Raw genomic sequence first — 17,243 nt, forward strand, 5'->3', positions numbered from 1 at the left:
TTTTTTTTTTTTTTTTTCCAGCTGTGAAGTAGATTAGTTTTAGCCACTTTCCTGCTCCTTTGTGCTAATTTAGTACAACAACTTCTGTAAACTGGGTTATCTTATTTTCTCAGTAGCTCCAAAGGCTATAGTAAGTTCATGGTGAACATCAGGCATTATTATTGCTAGATATAGTCTGCTGGCAGACTCGGGCATGAGAAAAATAACAGAGGCACTTAAAACACAGTGAAATAGATGACAGAGGGATTAAGGATTATTTATTATGGGACCGAGAAATTGGTTTGGATATGGCGCTGCCCACTTCCCTCTTCAACAGAGAGAATATATCCGTTTCAACCTCAAAGTTCTAAACTTTCCGAAGGATTTAAAAGATGTTGGTTTTCATTATTTTTGCATTGTTGACCTCCAAGCTTTCGTTGTCCGCCATTGTGAACAACCGTCCTCCATGACTGAACAGTTCATATAAGGCGGGGCATTCATTATTTATTTTAAAGTTAATTTACTTTTGGGGATCTGAGTAAAAACAAATACTTGTAATCCTATTATGAATAATTTATCTCCTTGGGTTTATTAAAGCAGGATTGTAATAGCAGCAAAGACACTATGCCAACATGTATTGGGGGGTTTTCACAAGCATGAATAAATAAATACATTTGGTATCTTCAGATCCCAAATGACAAAATGTCATATAAATAGACTGGGGCCAAAGACTCTTCAGAATAGTTTAAAATAAGCATCTGACATGTAAAGCTACTGAAGGAAAAACTTCGATGTAGCTTTCCTGCCTACCCAACAACCAAAACAGAATACATGGCTTAGGTATGTTAAAGAAGGCATGGAGAGGGAGAGGAGGCAAGCAAGGACATCTGGTACCCACTTGTCTCTATTTATGGGCAGGGCGGGCAAACCGACAAAATGTGTTTGCAGAAAGAAAAAGCTGGGCAGCCCAATTGTGCAGCGTCATGTTGCACAGAGGTACTTAGTCCTCAGTGCCTCATCTTCATTTAAGCCACATGGATATTTATTTATATTAATGGATGTCTGAGTGGGTTAAGTGGCTGAACCAACCTCCTCTTTGGATGTAAAGGAATTGTTCCCCCCCCCCCCACACACACACACACTGAAGAACCATTTCCAATGGAATGAGGACATTAGATTTTTAGAAGCAAGCTGGCTCAGGATAAGACACTGTTGCAGTTGCCATCTTGAGGAATTTTATGGAACTGGGCCCCTAACCAAAGACAGGGGAGAGATGATCTTTACACACACGTGAACAATACAGATGTATACTACTTCCAGATTTGGGCTGAGATTTAGGACTTGAGCAGTAGTCTATATTGAGCCCAAGAGGGGAAAGGGATCCTTCAGCAGAACATACCAGACCAGCTACATAACACACACAGCCTCCCTGAAGGCACCAAGGCATGGGTTTCAAACCTTAAAGAGATGGGCTCTCCCCTCTGCTTGAGTTACAGCATAAGCTATTCATGCGTAATCGAATAGAACTTGGCAGATCAAGCCTTTTACAGTGGTGAAGGATGACGTTCTGGTAAGGGAACCGACATCTTTCAACTTCAAAGACAGCAAAGGTTCCCTAACCTCAGAACAATAGGTCAGCATAAAGGGACAATGACACAGGAGAGGAAAGCAACACACCACAATCAAAGATTTAGTTATTTATTATCTGTAAGTACACTATCGCTGTCTTCAGACACACACCAGAAGAGAGCATCAGATCCCATGACAGATGGTTGTGAGCCACCATGGGGTTGCTGGGATTTGAACTCAGGACCTTCGGAAGAGCGGTCAGTGCTCTTAACCACTGAGCCATCTGCCAGCCCCAGCACACCCCATTTAATGTCCCTCTTGGACTTACAGTGGCACCTTCAACAAAAATGAAATTATTATGTTTTAAATGGAGGTGGGCCTGGTGGTGCAGTCCAATGAATCCAGACTCTAAAAAAGGAGGCAGGAAGATTGCTACAAGTTTAAGGCTAGCCTGGGCTACATAGTGAATTGCAGGTAGCCAGGGCTATATGATGAAATCTAGTCTCTGCACGAACAAACAAACAAACAAACAAATAATTATGCACTTTGAAAGAGAAATGAGAGCTGGGCCAATGAAGAAAATAATCTGCTTAGATGAATTTCCTCTTTCCAAAGACAGCCTTATCCTGGTTTCACAGTTTACCTAGTTTTTGGACATGAACTCAGGTCAAACCGACCACAATTTTATAAACTTTGGACCCTGCTCACCAACATTTATTGGTAAGGAATCTGCCAAGTATATTAGAAATAAGGCTCAGGGGCTCAGGTCTGGAGGACAGTAGTGGAGAAGGAAGAATTTCTGTCCTTAGGAATCTTACTCAAGCATTTGAAAGCAATAGTCCCATCACACTTACCCAAATCATCAGCCTTGAGTTGCATTTTCCTAGTAAGAATAACATCTCCCCAGTGAGTCAGTTCTCTTAGTTTTGTGCAGACAGAAGAACTTTAAAAGCAAGAGGTTTCTTTTACATGAACAGAAGCATGGGACTTCAACATACAGTACAAACAGGAATGGCATGATTCAAAAAATAAACCAGCTAATATTCCACTTTACATTTTTTAACACTGAAAGTTAAATACCTACGTTTTGGTAGACAAGAGAAACTGCCATGGTTTCATTCTTATTTAGAACATCCATCAGATTATTAAACTAGATATGAGTTTGCTTCAAACCCTGACGTCGGGCATAGCCACAGCTCTGGTATTTCAAGGTATACTTTGATACAGATTAAATTAAATAATTTTATATAAGTACTGCTTGGTCTTTTGTATACAGGAACAGTATTACCCAAAGAAAATTGATAATAGCTACGTTTAAGACATCTAAATAAATAGGCTTTATAAACAAGTGAAGCTTTCACAGAGCCCTTAGATTTCGAGCCTTAATCAGCCCTTGTTCCAATTCCTCCATTCCCACAAATCACAAATACTAAATCATATAATTCTCTCTGGGCAATGTTTAAATGGAGCTGGCTGCCTGGGCAGGAAGGAAGCCAAGACATGACTGGATTCAGGGCTCCGGGTGGTGCCTATGTTATATCAATGGCTCCCCTTCCCAAAGAAGGAGGAGAGCAGAAATAAAGAGCGGCCCTGTCTCTCCCCGAGGTCTGCCTTGGCTCTGCATGCTCTTTTGATGAAATGTGATGGAGAAAAGACTTCTTCCATTTTCGACTAAGAAGAAACTCATTGTTTGATGTGTAATGGAAATGTCACAACCACTAGAATCAGTCAGTGGCTGTGCCTTCTCACCTACAGTCAAAGGCTGGCTTTTCTTCCCTCATGCTTGGATCGAGCTTGCCGTTTATTCCAGAAGTTAAAAGTAGAGAGCAGTGGGGGGGGCGGGGGGGGGGAGGCGAAAGTATCAACTCTTCCAAAAACCTAGGAGGACTTTGGAATAGTAGCACCTTTTCTGCAGACCACTGAATGCTTGATTCACTTTCTGTGCTAATTCAGAACTCACTTTCCTTCACTGTGCATGCATTTTTCTGAACCTTTTCATTGCAAGTAGGTTGATAATTAACATTGTATTGAAGTAGCACAAACCACTTGGATATTATTAAAAAAAAACAGTGTCAGAGAAAACTTATTTGTTCCTTAAAATAATCAACTACGTCCTTCTCACCTTCATGTTGTAAGGAACATGAAATTATCTGGGAATGGTATTAAATGCATCAGACTGTAAAGATGAGTTCAGACTGACTGTACATAAGTAGAAGAACACAGGAAATAGAGGCTGGTGTTATCCAACAACTCATGGGATTGTGGTTGCTTGTGGTGAAACCTTGTTAGTGTGAGCCACGATGCCCACACACTAGTTCCTACTTTCTAATGGTACTTAGACTCCAATTGACTTTGTGCAGTTAAATACTAGATTTCTCACTTTCCCATTTTCCTGTCTACATAGATAGGCATCCTGCTTTATAATTGATCAGCATACACTAACAAAATACTGCCTTTTATAAAAGAATAAGAAAAATCTTAACTAGAGTAAATGAGGCTGCTCTTCCACAACCAACTAGAATAATCCATATGGCACTGTCTTTAGAAACTACCTTTGGGCTAGCTGGTGGCTCAGTGGATAAAAGGCCTGTTGTAGAAGCATGAGGGCCTACGTTCACATCTTCAAAATCTGTCTAAAGGCGAATGTGGTAGCATTTCTGTAACCCCTTGCAGAGGGAAGGCAGAGATAGGAAGTTCCAAGAGAGTTGTCTCAAATAAGAGAGATGAGGGCAGACACCTGAAGCTACCTTACCCAGACATACCATGGCATGCATACATATACATATACGCATACGCATACACATATACACACACATATATGTGGCATTCTAAATATACATGATCTTTGAAGCTACATTCATTTAGAAATTTCTTAAGTTTCATAATGATACAGACTTTGTTCATGGATAAGTTAGAACAAAAATTTACTCTTCTTCAAACAAGTTCACAGATGAAATGAAAATCTACATTATGAAAGAAATTATCAGAGGTTAAACGACTCTCCCTGCCTTGTAGCTATTGAGACCAATCAGATGCAGCCTGCCTTTGTGTAGGTCAAATCCTTTAAGGCTATAACACATGGTCCTAACACCAAATGTTATGGGTTACACCTTCATTTTCATATTAAGATAAGAAATCTTGATTATGGTCATTAGTTTTAACCATTCCAGATGCATCTTTTTTTAAAATTCAAAATCAGCACCAGGTTTATGCCCCCGCACCAGGCTAGCACCCCTGCGCCAGGCTTGCACCCCACATACTCTCACCTTCACATTTCTGTGTGGTTTCACTCTGCTTGTGACCAGCAGGGCATCTGCACTCAAAAGAGCCCACTGTGTTGATACAGTTTCCCCCCTGGCACAGTCCTGGAATCGCCTGGCATTCGTCAACATCTGCAAAGAGAGGACATTTTAAACATAATCAAAACTGATTTCCAGACTCCATCCCCTGGTTTCTTTTATGTACAAGGGAAAATGTTGACCTCAAGACAACAACAGGGCGAGGAAAGCGGGCCCTCCCTGCATGCTTCTTCTCAGCTTAACCGTGATGTTCTCTTCCGGAGAAAGATGCCTGATGGAGACCCGGCTGGGCTGGGCTGGGCTGGGCTGTGCTGTGCTGTGCTGTGCTGTGCTGTGCTGTGCTGTGCTGTGCTGTGCTGTGCTGTGCTGTGCTGTGTTGTGTTACAGAATGTGTTACAATCAGCTGCTTTGCTTTGTTACAGAATGCTTCCTGCTGTGTGCTCCTACCCTGTGCTCTCCTGGTTCTGACACTGAGTTCATCCCTATCTTGTCAGCCATAAAGAGAATGTCCCCAAAATGTCCCCAGTGGGCTTCCTTGTGGATCTCACTGACTATGGGCCTTGGGGAGTCAAAGCCACTCAATCTCTCTACCACAGACCCAGGGCAGAAGTCTTGGACAGGGCGTACACACAACTGCTATGCATAAAGGGCACCCTGTGTTCTTCCGAATGCCCGCAGCAATCCCAACCCACCTCCATAACTCATGAACGCTCCGTCTTCCCTCTTTCTTGATACAACTTTCCCACTTTTTGCTACTTACTACTACCTAATCTCTTAACTTTCCTTGATCTAACCGTTGTAAATATATAGTACTTTGGCTCTTGTTACTTCAGTTACTTATTACTAAGTTTATTAGGGTTTTTATTTTCTTGTTTGAAAGTTATGGATTTAAATCCCTTAAACAGTATTGTACTGGGGTTAGTGACCTCCCATTTATAGCCTCAGTTTTAGATGGCCATGGCCTTCTTAATCTTATACTATGTATTAATTTCACCCATTTAGTAACAAGTGTTGAATCTTTCATGTTGTCATAGTGACATTAATGAAGTAATAATAAAAGTTACCAACAGATAAAATGTGAGTCTCTAAGAAAAGCCAAACGAATTTCTTCAGGGAAAAGTTAGATGGATGTGTAAACCTTTCCTCAAAATAAAAGGCACTAGAAATAGTGTGTTAAGGAATACAAAGTTTGTTTCTTTTATTTTTGTAAGCTTAAAAGATAATTGTTGACTGCAAACAAAAATAGTAAATAAGGCTAACGTATTTTGTAGGTTGTAATGCATAAAGAAACAAAAAGTAATATAATAAAAAGTGAACACTACAAATTAAAAGAGAAGAATAGGGATATAAAGTCACCACACTATAAAAATGGATTGCTCATATTTGAAAATGATTTAACTGTGATCAGTTAAATATGTGTGGGTAACACTATAAAATGAACAAAAACCCAGATCACAATCCACCGGAAATAAAAGCCAATATGAACATAGTCAACCCAGTAGAAGCAGGAAAAGGAGATATGAAAAGTGAGCAAGACAAAGAGAAAACGGTGAAATGCACATTTCCTCATGATAATGTTCACAGCTACATGAATTTAAATAATGTAACAGTCAAATTCAAAAGGCTGAGATTGTAATGTTTTATGTTGAAACACCAAGTCCCAACTTTATGCAGTTCACAAGAAAGTCACTTGGACAACTTAAAAAGGAAGAACCCAAAGGTAATTCAAACAATTTTTGGTCACAAGAAGTCTGCTGTGGCAAAAGTAAGTAAGGGTTTGCCATGAGAAAACAAATAAACAAACAAACAACACCAAAGATTAAAAACTGACATTTTCTAATGACCAAGGATTCAGTTCACCTAGAAGAAACAAAAATGCTAACTCTGTATGTGTCCCATGAGACAGTAAACACCCAGAGCAAATGGAACTTGATCATACAGAATTAGAAATGAAGGCAATTAACGCACAATTGGAATGGAAACTTCCACATGTGTCTCTTCGTGATTAATAAAGCAAATAGACGGGAAATCCCACAGGACACACAGGACTTGGTTTTCTTTCAAGCACCTCACCTGTCTGTACCCATCACATACTTCAGCTGAAGAGACTTTTTTCTGCAAATGCACACAGACCACCCACACTAGTGAATTACATACAGCTAGATTAAGTCTAAAGGCTTATTACATGGAATTACATATATGAAGGAGAGATTGCATTCACAGCTCTGGTTGTTAGAACGCTTGGCATGTAAAAGATTGTGGGTTTCGCCCCCAGATTCACAGGTAGGTGTGTGTGTGTGTGTGTGTGTGTGTGTGTGTGTGTGTGTGTGTGCATGCACATGCAAGCTAGGTAAGCACAAAAGTTAATCTAAAAGCAGATATGGAAAAGATCTAGAACAAAGCTCAGATATTAGAATTTAACAATATATTCTGTAATGATGCATGGATCAAACCAGAAATTAAAACTTGAACACATATTTAATTAAATAATGAACATATACCCATTAAAGCTTGTGAGCTACAGCTTAACTGGTACCTAGAAGTACACACAGAGCACTAAGTGTTTATATTGCAGAGAGTAAATTCTATGCCTAATCATCTAAGTTTCCATATTCACAAATTTTAAAAGCACTCAACAAATGGAAGCTGAATAGAAGTCAGAGAATATAATAAAACACAAGACCAAAAACAAGCAAGCAAAACCAACCAACCAACCAACCAAAAAACAACAGGTAATTACTCTGAAATCTGGCCTTCTGGAAATATGAGTAAAACTCATTATCTCATCAATATTAATCTCAGATATAAGAAAAACTACGTAACATAAGTACCAAAAATAAACATATCACCAAATAGTATAAAAGATGAAAAAAGTTGTAAAACGTGAACAATAGAAATTCAATAATTAAGATGAAATATGCAAGTCTGTTGAAAGTTACAAATGCCTAGGCTCACTCAAAAATAAACAGATATTAAGAATACAGTGCAGAGCTGGGGAGATGGCCCTGTGGTTAAGAGAATTGGCTGTTCTTGCACGTAGAGTATGGTGCAGATAGAGCACTTGAATACAAAGAAAAGAGAAGAGAAAAGAGGAGGGGAGGGGAGGGGAGGGAAGGGAAGAGGAAGAAAGAAAGAGAGAGGAAGGGAGGAAAGACTGAAGTACATAAGTTAAAATAATTTCATTCAGTTTGATATATTTACACAAGAACACCTCATGCCTCAGTATATGCATCATTGAAGCTTATTAAAGATTTAAACAGAACAATGACAGAAATTTCATTCCAATTCTTACAGCACAAAGATGGACACTGTTCTGTTGATGTCACTAAGAAAACATAATCCTGATATCAAAGCCAGACCAAAGGAAATATATGAATGAAAAGAACAGAATTAGATAATCTCTCTCTGAAATAAACACACAAATCTTTCATGAGTCAAACTTAGTAATATACAACAAAACTAATGCACCAGGACCACGGTATGTTTATCCTGGGTAGTTAAAGGTTTTCCTAAAAGTAGATTAAAATATTAATTAGTATAGTTCATCATATTAACAAATTAAAGAAGAAAAGGAAACATCACCCTATAGGTGTAGAAAAGCAAATAACAGAATTAATTGGAATTTATGATCCTAAAAGGCTCATTAAGTCAGGAATGTAATATAACATCTTTAAGTGAGACTAAAGAAGTGAGAACTTGTTTCAAAATACAAAAATAATTACTCGCTCATAGAATGATACATGGTATCTCTTAGACCCGTGAGGCTGGCAGTTAAATCGAAAGAAGGAACTCTAAAGAAGAGAAATAGAAACAATGTATTTAGAAGTCTACACCAGCACTGACTACAAAAACAAGTCAGGGGAGCCCTTACTTCCCAACTACGCCTTCAAACCCTCAGACAAGCTCTTCAAACGCTCTTCTATGAAGCTGATCGTTATTTCTAACTTTATAACAATTTCAATCATTCTATACGAAGTGACAGTACTACATTATGTGTGTATGTGGGGGGCAGAGGGGAGGGGGAGGTATGTCAGTGTGCTATTCTTTCAATGTCTCACTTTCCCCAAACTAATTTGGTATAAGTATTCAGGAAGCAACATAGGAACTTAAGGAGAAAATGAAATCATAGGAAGATGTAGCCTATGAGCATTCTACACTGAGGATGAACACGTGTCTGAGAACTTCCTGAGCACCAGGACCTTGAAATGAAGCAAACCTTTGCATCTTGCCTCTCCAGACATTTGAATCATGCGGCAAATTCCATTTTGCTCCCATTGCTGAGCTAATCCATCAGGGGTTTGAGAGAAATGAAGTACCAGCATTTGTCTCTGCTCCAGAAGCAAAAGCAAGCAGCTAAGCCTTGGGAGACATCACTAACTCTTGACTACAGAAAGTGAGCAGAGATGGCACATTTCCTTATCAGTTGTGCACTGAAATACAAGGTCTCTGACAGAAAGAACATTGAAGGAAAAAAATGTGCACACACAGATGAAGAGATTCAACGGTTTGGCTGGTTGACTTATTAAACTGAATGATTTCTTTCCCTCAAATGTTAAGTTTTGAAATATTTAACTCCTGTAGTCATTTCCTAGCCTAAAGGGTGTTTGCTGCACTTCCCGTGTGTGCACGCACACTAGGTAGACACTGTCTGAGAGGCCCAAAGCACACTAGTGGATGCAAAGATCACTGCCCCCATAAAGATTATATTCAACAGGCAGGGAACGCAGCCAGTGAAGAAAAGAAGGGTATTAGAAGTTGGAAAGTGATGTAGAATAATGAAAAGGAATTATAAAATCTATGTAATGGATTATGATTATTTTCAATAGTTATCTCTGTCTATAGTGTCCTATGTCTACTAATTTTGGATGTCTCTAGAGAAGAATGAACACAATCTAGAATGTATCATCCGTTGTACATTTACCTAAAGAAGAAGTAGGTTAATTCCCCAGACTGATGAATATTCATAAGAAAAATAAATGAGTTTACTATCCATAGTAATGAATATAATAGATATTAATATTATTGTTACATTATATTATGTTTTATTTATAAATATATCATATAATTATAAATATATACATGTAATAATAATATTTACTATTATTATTATTATTATATAAGCATTTAACACAGCCCTCATCCTTGAGGTCTAATCTGTAATTTTTACTAAAATACCACAATAGGTCCACAACTGACATGGCCTTCTTTCTTGCTACATAATCATTTTCTGATCTGTGGACTTGTACTGTCATCGCCTCAAGGACCCTGAAGCTCTCTTTTGAAAATTATTATGATTAATCTGTGATTAACACCAGCTTAATTTTTAGCTGCCTTAGATGATCGGATAGAGTTGTTTTCAAGGTTTGGGCGATCAGCATCCACATGGGATGTCATGCTGATGAAGTACAATTCTAATCACAAAGTTCACTATGCTTCTCATACTTGCACACAGAACTTCAAGGTGATTTTTATTCAGCATTTTAATGAATCTGTGCATTTTTAAAAAGACTTATGTTTTTCTTTATTTGTATGTGTATGCTTCTGTGTGTCTTCCAAATGGGTGCAGGTACCTTAGGGTTGCCTGCAACTCAGGTTACAAGCAATAGGAGCCTCCTAATGTAGGTTCATGGAACCGAACTTAGTTCCTCTGCAAGAGCAACAATATCCTTAACTGCTGAGCCATTTCTACAGCCCTGATTATCGTGCATTTTGATAAAAAGTCTTATTACATGAGGTCACAGTGGAATTTTTCCATTCATAGCATGGTGTCAGCACTCAAAATGTTCTTGGTTTGGGGAATATTTGAAATTTTGATTTTTCAGCTCAGGGTATTATCCCTGTATCCTTTAATAGCACTACAAAAGTAGCAAAAATCTTTTGATGCTTCTGTCATGGATCATTTACCAAACTGTGTAGACTACCCATGGTTGATTATTCAATGAGCTAGGGCTGCATGCACATCCCCAGCTGTAATTTTGACATAGGGGGACAATGGTCTGCTTACCACACCATGACATCTACTCAGTGGGCTAGTGTCATGTTTACTTCTGACACTACTTGGTGAATTCTGTCTGAAAACAATCTTAACCTTGCACACGATTTACTTCTAACTACACGAGATACCATTTCTATTAATAATACAAAAGACATTTCAACTCCCATTCAACAACTTACTAGAAAGAGTATCCCCAAGCTCAAAAGATGGATTTAGTATAGATGACATCACAAAAGTAGCCAACGAATGGCAAGGGCTCTGTGGACTAAAACCTAGCAGAACTAACTAATAAGAAGAGGACAATTCTAGGTCACTTGAGTTGGACACGGTGGCTGTAGGAGCCCCATGTCTCAGATCTGCCTTTGATATAAGTACCAGAGCCACTTATGAGGTTGGGGAGTTGCAGAAGATGATCTGGAAGAGAAAGACATGATGGAGGATGAGAAGAGAGAAGAAATCAGTCTCTCCTGAAGAACTGTGTGTGTGCACACTTAAGCCATCTGGATGCAGACAGGGGCAGCTCGTCTCTCAGTGCATTCCACATTTTAAGTAGTAGTTTTAAGAGTTCCTCCTTCTCTTCCTCCTCCTCCTCTTCCTCTCCATTAATGCTAAGAGTTGAAACTTTTCATTGGAAACTAAAATGTAAACTATAAATACAAACCATCCCTCATCAGTCCTCTGAGCAGGATCTGCTGCTGCGATGGGTACTGGGTTCATGGTTCCTACACGTTTTCTGATTCCCATCAAAGTGGTGACACTTGTAGCAAACACAGTTGACTCACCTTGACATGCTCCAGTGCGGATGTTAGGGATGAAGCCCCGTCGACAGGGCTGAGGCTGGGCTGGACACATCTCACAAGGATGGCCCCAGGCTCGTCCGATGGTGGCACAACACAGTGTCTTTGTGCAGACGATGCCTGTCAGCTGCCCCTGGCACATCTGATTATTGACTTGAGTGAAACACGGGCCTGTCCTGTAATCTGGAATGAGAACGGAGGGGGAAAGATGGCTTTTATGATCATGCTCCAATCTTAGATCCTCTTAGACCCCATATGCAAAAACCTGAAACTCTTATTTCTGAGTAAATCATCTAAGGACAGAAGAGCAGTTGAGTTTCATTTAGCAACTTTATAAGTTTCCAATCATGAGACATGTATTAAGAGACCACAGTGGATTATGCACTGGGCACTGCAAATGGATGCACAGATATGCTGTCTTGGCTTGGATCATTTTAAAGAATCGGGATTGGTAGCCAGTATTGTAAAAACGGGACATTTCACAAGAAATGTGTATTTCGAACTTTCCTTGAAAAATTGAAGGTTCTAGCTATGCTAAACCCAACATGCCACATGGAAATGATGAGATGAACAAGTTTTCCTGCCAAGGATCCCCCCCACCTTAATCCCCTACCTACTTAGCTCAGAAGTATTTTCTTTTCAGGCCAAGTGATCAGGAGTTTAGAAAGCTAAAGTGACATGATGAAGATGTCTTTTGTATACCAAATATAAATTGCAGCAATCCAAACAGTGCATAAATAGTTAAGTATAACAAGTGGACACCCATCTTTGCACCAGGCTGCACTCGTATTGTTAGCTCACTTAGGAAGAAAGACATGCTAAGAAAGACCTGCAATCGTGGATTCTTTACCGGCAAGTGGACATTATATCCTCTTTGCTCTCTATCAAATGACCATTGTCTTGCTCTGCTATAGTTGATGAGCAAAGACTGAATAAATGACAACTGCGTGATGTGCAGCACTCCTATGACCTTCCTATAAGGCCCCAACACATATGAGGACTTTCCATGTCATCCCTACACATCAAAGTGTAAGGTCCAAGACCAAGCTATCTTGGTGTGACTTCATAGCCCACCCTTAAGACTCCCTGATCCAGACTCAGTGTATTTAATGATATGTTCAAGAACTCCACATGCACTTCAAAGCTTGAGGGCTGAATCAGACTACAGGCGACTCAAAGGCTGGCTCTGGGTATTTCTAGCCTATTTTCTTCATGTTGTCAATTTACTTCGATAAACACTCTAGGCATCCAGTAAACATTCTTGTAGACAGAACTGAATCACCAGCAAGACAGCCTTTGAGTGTTACTGATGCTGATTCATAAGATGTGAGGAACAGGGGGAAAGTCCGTCTCCTAGTGTCAGACTAATGTAATGACTCCCATTGGCCTTGAACATGGAAGAGGGACACATACAAAAGAGTTCTCTTTCCAGGAAGACTGTATCTCATCGTTGACTAACCCTTGGGGAATACAAGATGTCTCGGGACTTCATTGCAAAGATGAGTGGTGTGGTTTTTATGAGAAAACTTCTACTGTGAAAATCAAACTCCGACAAAATAACATTCAGAACGACACGTATAACATTATCTAGCATATAAAGGCTGAAAATGATCAAACGAAGCTTAAAACCACATGCAGAAGTGTTTAGTGAGAAATGCAGCTTCTTTGCAAATAAGAAATGGATATTTTGAAAGTTCAGTACACTTTGAGAGCTAACACGAAGATAATTAAAGTCAACATAATGAAACAAAATCTCGAGCAGGTATTTTGGCACAAGCTGGATTAAGGTTTTTATACGCTTGCAGATTAACTTCCACAAAAATAGCTCATTTTAATCCTTCATGAGAACAGCAGATGGACTGGCTGCAAAGTACATTCTTGAAGAAAATCCTTTTGTGTATATGGGAAGATATACCGGCCTTATGAATAAGCATTTGCCAGGTCATAACTTTTTAAAGCCTTCATAAAACCCATATTTTGCCATTTTAAATATTGGATTTGTGGTTTTCAATTATATCACGTTCTGGACATGTAGCAAAACTCCATTTCTTACCAAACAGCAGTGAAATTATGACTTCTCGAGATGCATGGATAAATATGTATCTCCAAATTCTTTAGGGTTTTCAGATTCCCAGGAAAGAGGCCTGTGGTGCTTTCCTCTAACCCACCCTCAAGCAAACCAATGGGCCAGGAGACTCATCCCTCTATCTAAGCACAGCACCTTCTCAAAATGTAAGCATCTTAACATATTGTTAGTGGATACAAGTAGCACTGTGTCCTTTGCAATCAGCCTTCCTAGTGGAATGTAAAAACGCAGGCAACCTTAGGCTCCCTTCGCAACAATAAGTTTCCTCCTTCTCCCTCCCCCCACCCCTGCTACTATGTATACTTTCCTCTGCCAGCAGGCTTTCAGCTTGGAGTAGCAGGCTGAACCATCTGCCTGGCTCTTTATCTCATGCTTTTGCACATTTGGGCAATTAGCAAACTCATAAAATAATTGTCAGACCCTTGCATTTCTTTCCTCTCCAAACAACTTAATTAAGGTATAGATTACATGTCATAATTCTATCTGTCTGAAATACACAATTAGATGACTTATGCTACATTAATTGAAATGAGGAACTATTTACCACAGTGCAGTTCTGGAACATGATTACTACTTCCCCAAGACTCGTTATGACTATTATCAGCCAAATCCTAGACAACTGCTCTCTGAGCACCGTGTCACTAATAATTTGCATCTTCAGGACAATTCATATGAATAAATGACATCATAGGCTTGAACCTGTATATGGGAGTTATCCTCAGAAGAGTGAGGTTTGAAAACACTCTAGAACATGATGGAGGGGGGCTAGGATGCTGAAATGCAAGCTTGTATCATGAGAGAAGACATGCAGATGAGATGAGGGAGGGGATTAATCAAAACACATTGGCTGTGAGAGAGAGAGAGAGAGAGCCATAAACATACCTAGTATCTCATAACCACATTTTAAAATTTACATATATATTTTAAAAAGAGACTTTAACAGGAGCTACCTGATACAGCCAGAAAAAGCTGTTTGCAGAAGCTATGAGTTATTAAAGCCCCAGTGATACAGGTCTGGTACCTCTGAATTGGGAGTCAGGGAGGCACCCTCAGGTCTCCAAAACAATACAAGTTCTTGCCATTCTTTTTGCTTGCCTACCAGAGGTAGATGAGAAGAGCCTACTACTAAAGACACTATCCATCTTGGATGTGTGATATGCAGAAAACAACTAGGACTGAGCTGGAAATGTCCTCCCTTCCTGCTAGCTTTCATCGTGCCAGAAGATGCTATGCAGGCTGCTGAGGGAGAAGAGGGATCAATGGTCTAACTTATCTGTGAATAGTACGACCCTACAAGAACCACTTATGTAAGTAAGGTGTGTCCTAGGGGAACTCTGGGCATGGGGGGAACCATCTGCTTTCTCCTTGGATTGGAGACTGCTCCACAAAAGAAAACACAAACCTTGCAATAGAAACTTTGATCTAGAACACCCCATAGCAAGGGGGATCATAGGCCCTAAGGGAGAACTGAATACTGCTATTTATCTAGATTGATATAGCATCAGACTGCCCTGCGTCCCCATGCCCACTCTTGGGTTTACTCAGACAAGACTCTCTGGATAGTGAACAGTGACGAACAGAGAGATTCATTGTTGCACAAGATCCTGAGTATAAGTGGTAGGTGAACTCCATGTGTTTTTAAGTTTTTATGTTTGTACATTAATATGTATAGCTTTGAGTCTATCAGCTTGTAAGTCCTGAGTGCTAGGTGGGCTTTTAAGGTAAACAGCTGAGTCACTTACGGAGGGCATCAGACATGTATATGTGACAAACCTGTAATATGACAAGCAGCCGATAGAGTAGTGTAGTGTTCCAGCTATAGTATAAGAAAAAACCGAAGATTACTTGAAGTTCTCTTAAAATGGCTACTAAAACATGTTTGTTAATATTTCAACACTCAATATTTATCATTCAGTATACTCATGCTCCAGCTAGCAGCATTTGCAATGATCAAGTGGTAGGGCCCACCCAGTGACAGATGAATGAATAGTAAAATGTGCTAAGTCCTTACAATGGAGTATCATTCCCCTCACCAAAATGGGGGAGGCACAGGCACGTGGACTGAAGTAAGTCAGTCACAAGAGGACGGAAGCCATGTGACCTCACTCACATGAGATGACCAGAATAACTGAATTTATCAAAATGGCAATAATGTCAGTGGTTGTCTGGAGGAGCAGGGAGATGTGGGTGGGAAGCTAGTGTCTAAGTGGCAAGGAGATGTCAGCTTAACGAAATCAAAAGGGTTCTACAAATGGGTGGGGAGAGAGACTGCATAAGAGTGTGTGTGCCTCAGTGTGAGTGTAGTCCATGTTCCTGAACTTACAAATGGCCAATGTTGCAAAATGTATGTATATGGACATGAGTTTAAGATAAATAATATTTATACAAATAATTAGATGTCTTACTCTCATTTTGATTGTTCCCCAAAGATTAAGTCTCCACTTGATCCCTGACATCAGGGGCCATGACCCCTTGGTGCCTGAGGTCTACACTGAAGATTTGCTTCTGTGTTAGATGAGTAGCAACTTTAGTGAGCACAGCTGTAGCGCATTGTATCTCTAAGATAGACATTATTTAATACATCGGAGGGGATGTGTACTTGGCAGAGAAGGACTGCTTTTTTTTTTTTTTTTTGATACTAACATCAAAGGATGCATTAGTGATGGGGAGAGAGAATGATCATTAGATGCTGGCCAATGGAACAAACAAAATTCCTGTCATGGCTGTAACTCTCCGTAAGGATGAAGGCTGTCAAAGACGCGCTCCTAAGATTCATGGCCTAGGTACTTGAAGTGTGCGCTCCTAAGTAAAATCAATTAACTTACTAAAAGAACAACCCCCCAAAGTGATGTAGATCAAAAGCTAAATAGGATTAAGCAGAGGATTAAAGCCACTTTTGAAATAAAGGTTTGAAGAGACAAAAAGGTATTTTGACCTGAGTTAATGAGGGGGAAATAGAGATAGAAAGAAAGAATGTGAAAAGAAGCTCGCTCACAGCTCTGACTAACAACAGACATTCTTTATGGGCTCTAAGAAAAATGTAAAGCAAAGTAGTCCTGAGTATCTTTCAGGGAAAAAAAAGATATATGCTCACAAAATATTTATGCATATTCAAGGGAGACTAAAACCAATAAAAATGTGGCACTTGTGCAGATCTTATGTGTCCCTTGACTCAAACACAATAAGGTCCTTAAGACTGGATTCTGGTGGAAACAAATAAAAATTTCCACAAAATTTGCTGAGGGATACTTTGTACAACAGTACACTGTTGATGTAACTCAGCTCTGTCACATCAATGGCTCCTGAGTGGCATGAACTACCACTGCTGCTAAGTCAGGCAAGCCTAAAATATCCCACTCTTCCCCTCCGAACCTGATTAACTGCCTGACACGTGATCCGCAGAGCAACATCATGCTAGAGGCATTAAGATTCCCTGAACAGACAAAGTACAGCCCAGGTTTCCTTACTCCAGCGTGCGCGCGCACACACACACACACACACACACACACACACACACA

General features: G+C 39.7%; 1 protein-coding gene across 2 annotated transcripts in view; it reads right to left on the minus strand.

Annotated features, from left to right (window-relative positions):
- Fbn2 (fibrillin 2) overlaps nucleotides 1-17,243 on the minus strand; it is a 203,252-nt gene that overhangs the window by 138,931 nt on the left and 47,078 nt on the right. For both annotated transcript variants that reach the window (XM_021150431.1, XM_021150433.1), the window contains exons 6-7: nucleotides 11,625-11,822; nucleotides 4,815-4,940 (exon numbers count right to left, since the gene is read on the minus strand). In XM_021150431.1, coding sequence (XP_021006090.1) covers nucleotides 4,815-4,940; nucleotides 11,625-11,822 — 324 coding nt within the window. The remainder of the gene's footprint in view (nucleotides 1-4,814; nucleotides 4,941-11,624; nucleotides 11,823-17,243) is intronic.

Source organism: Mus caroli, chromosome 18 (genome assembly GCF_900094665.2).
Source record: "Mus caroli chromosome 18, CAROLI_EIJ_v1.1, whole genome shotgun sequence".
In the NCBI taxonomy this organism is placed as follows: Eukaryota; Metazoa; Chordata; class Mammalia; order Rodentia; family Muridae; genus Mus; species Mus caroli.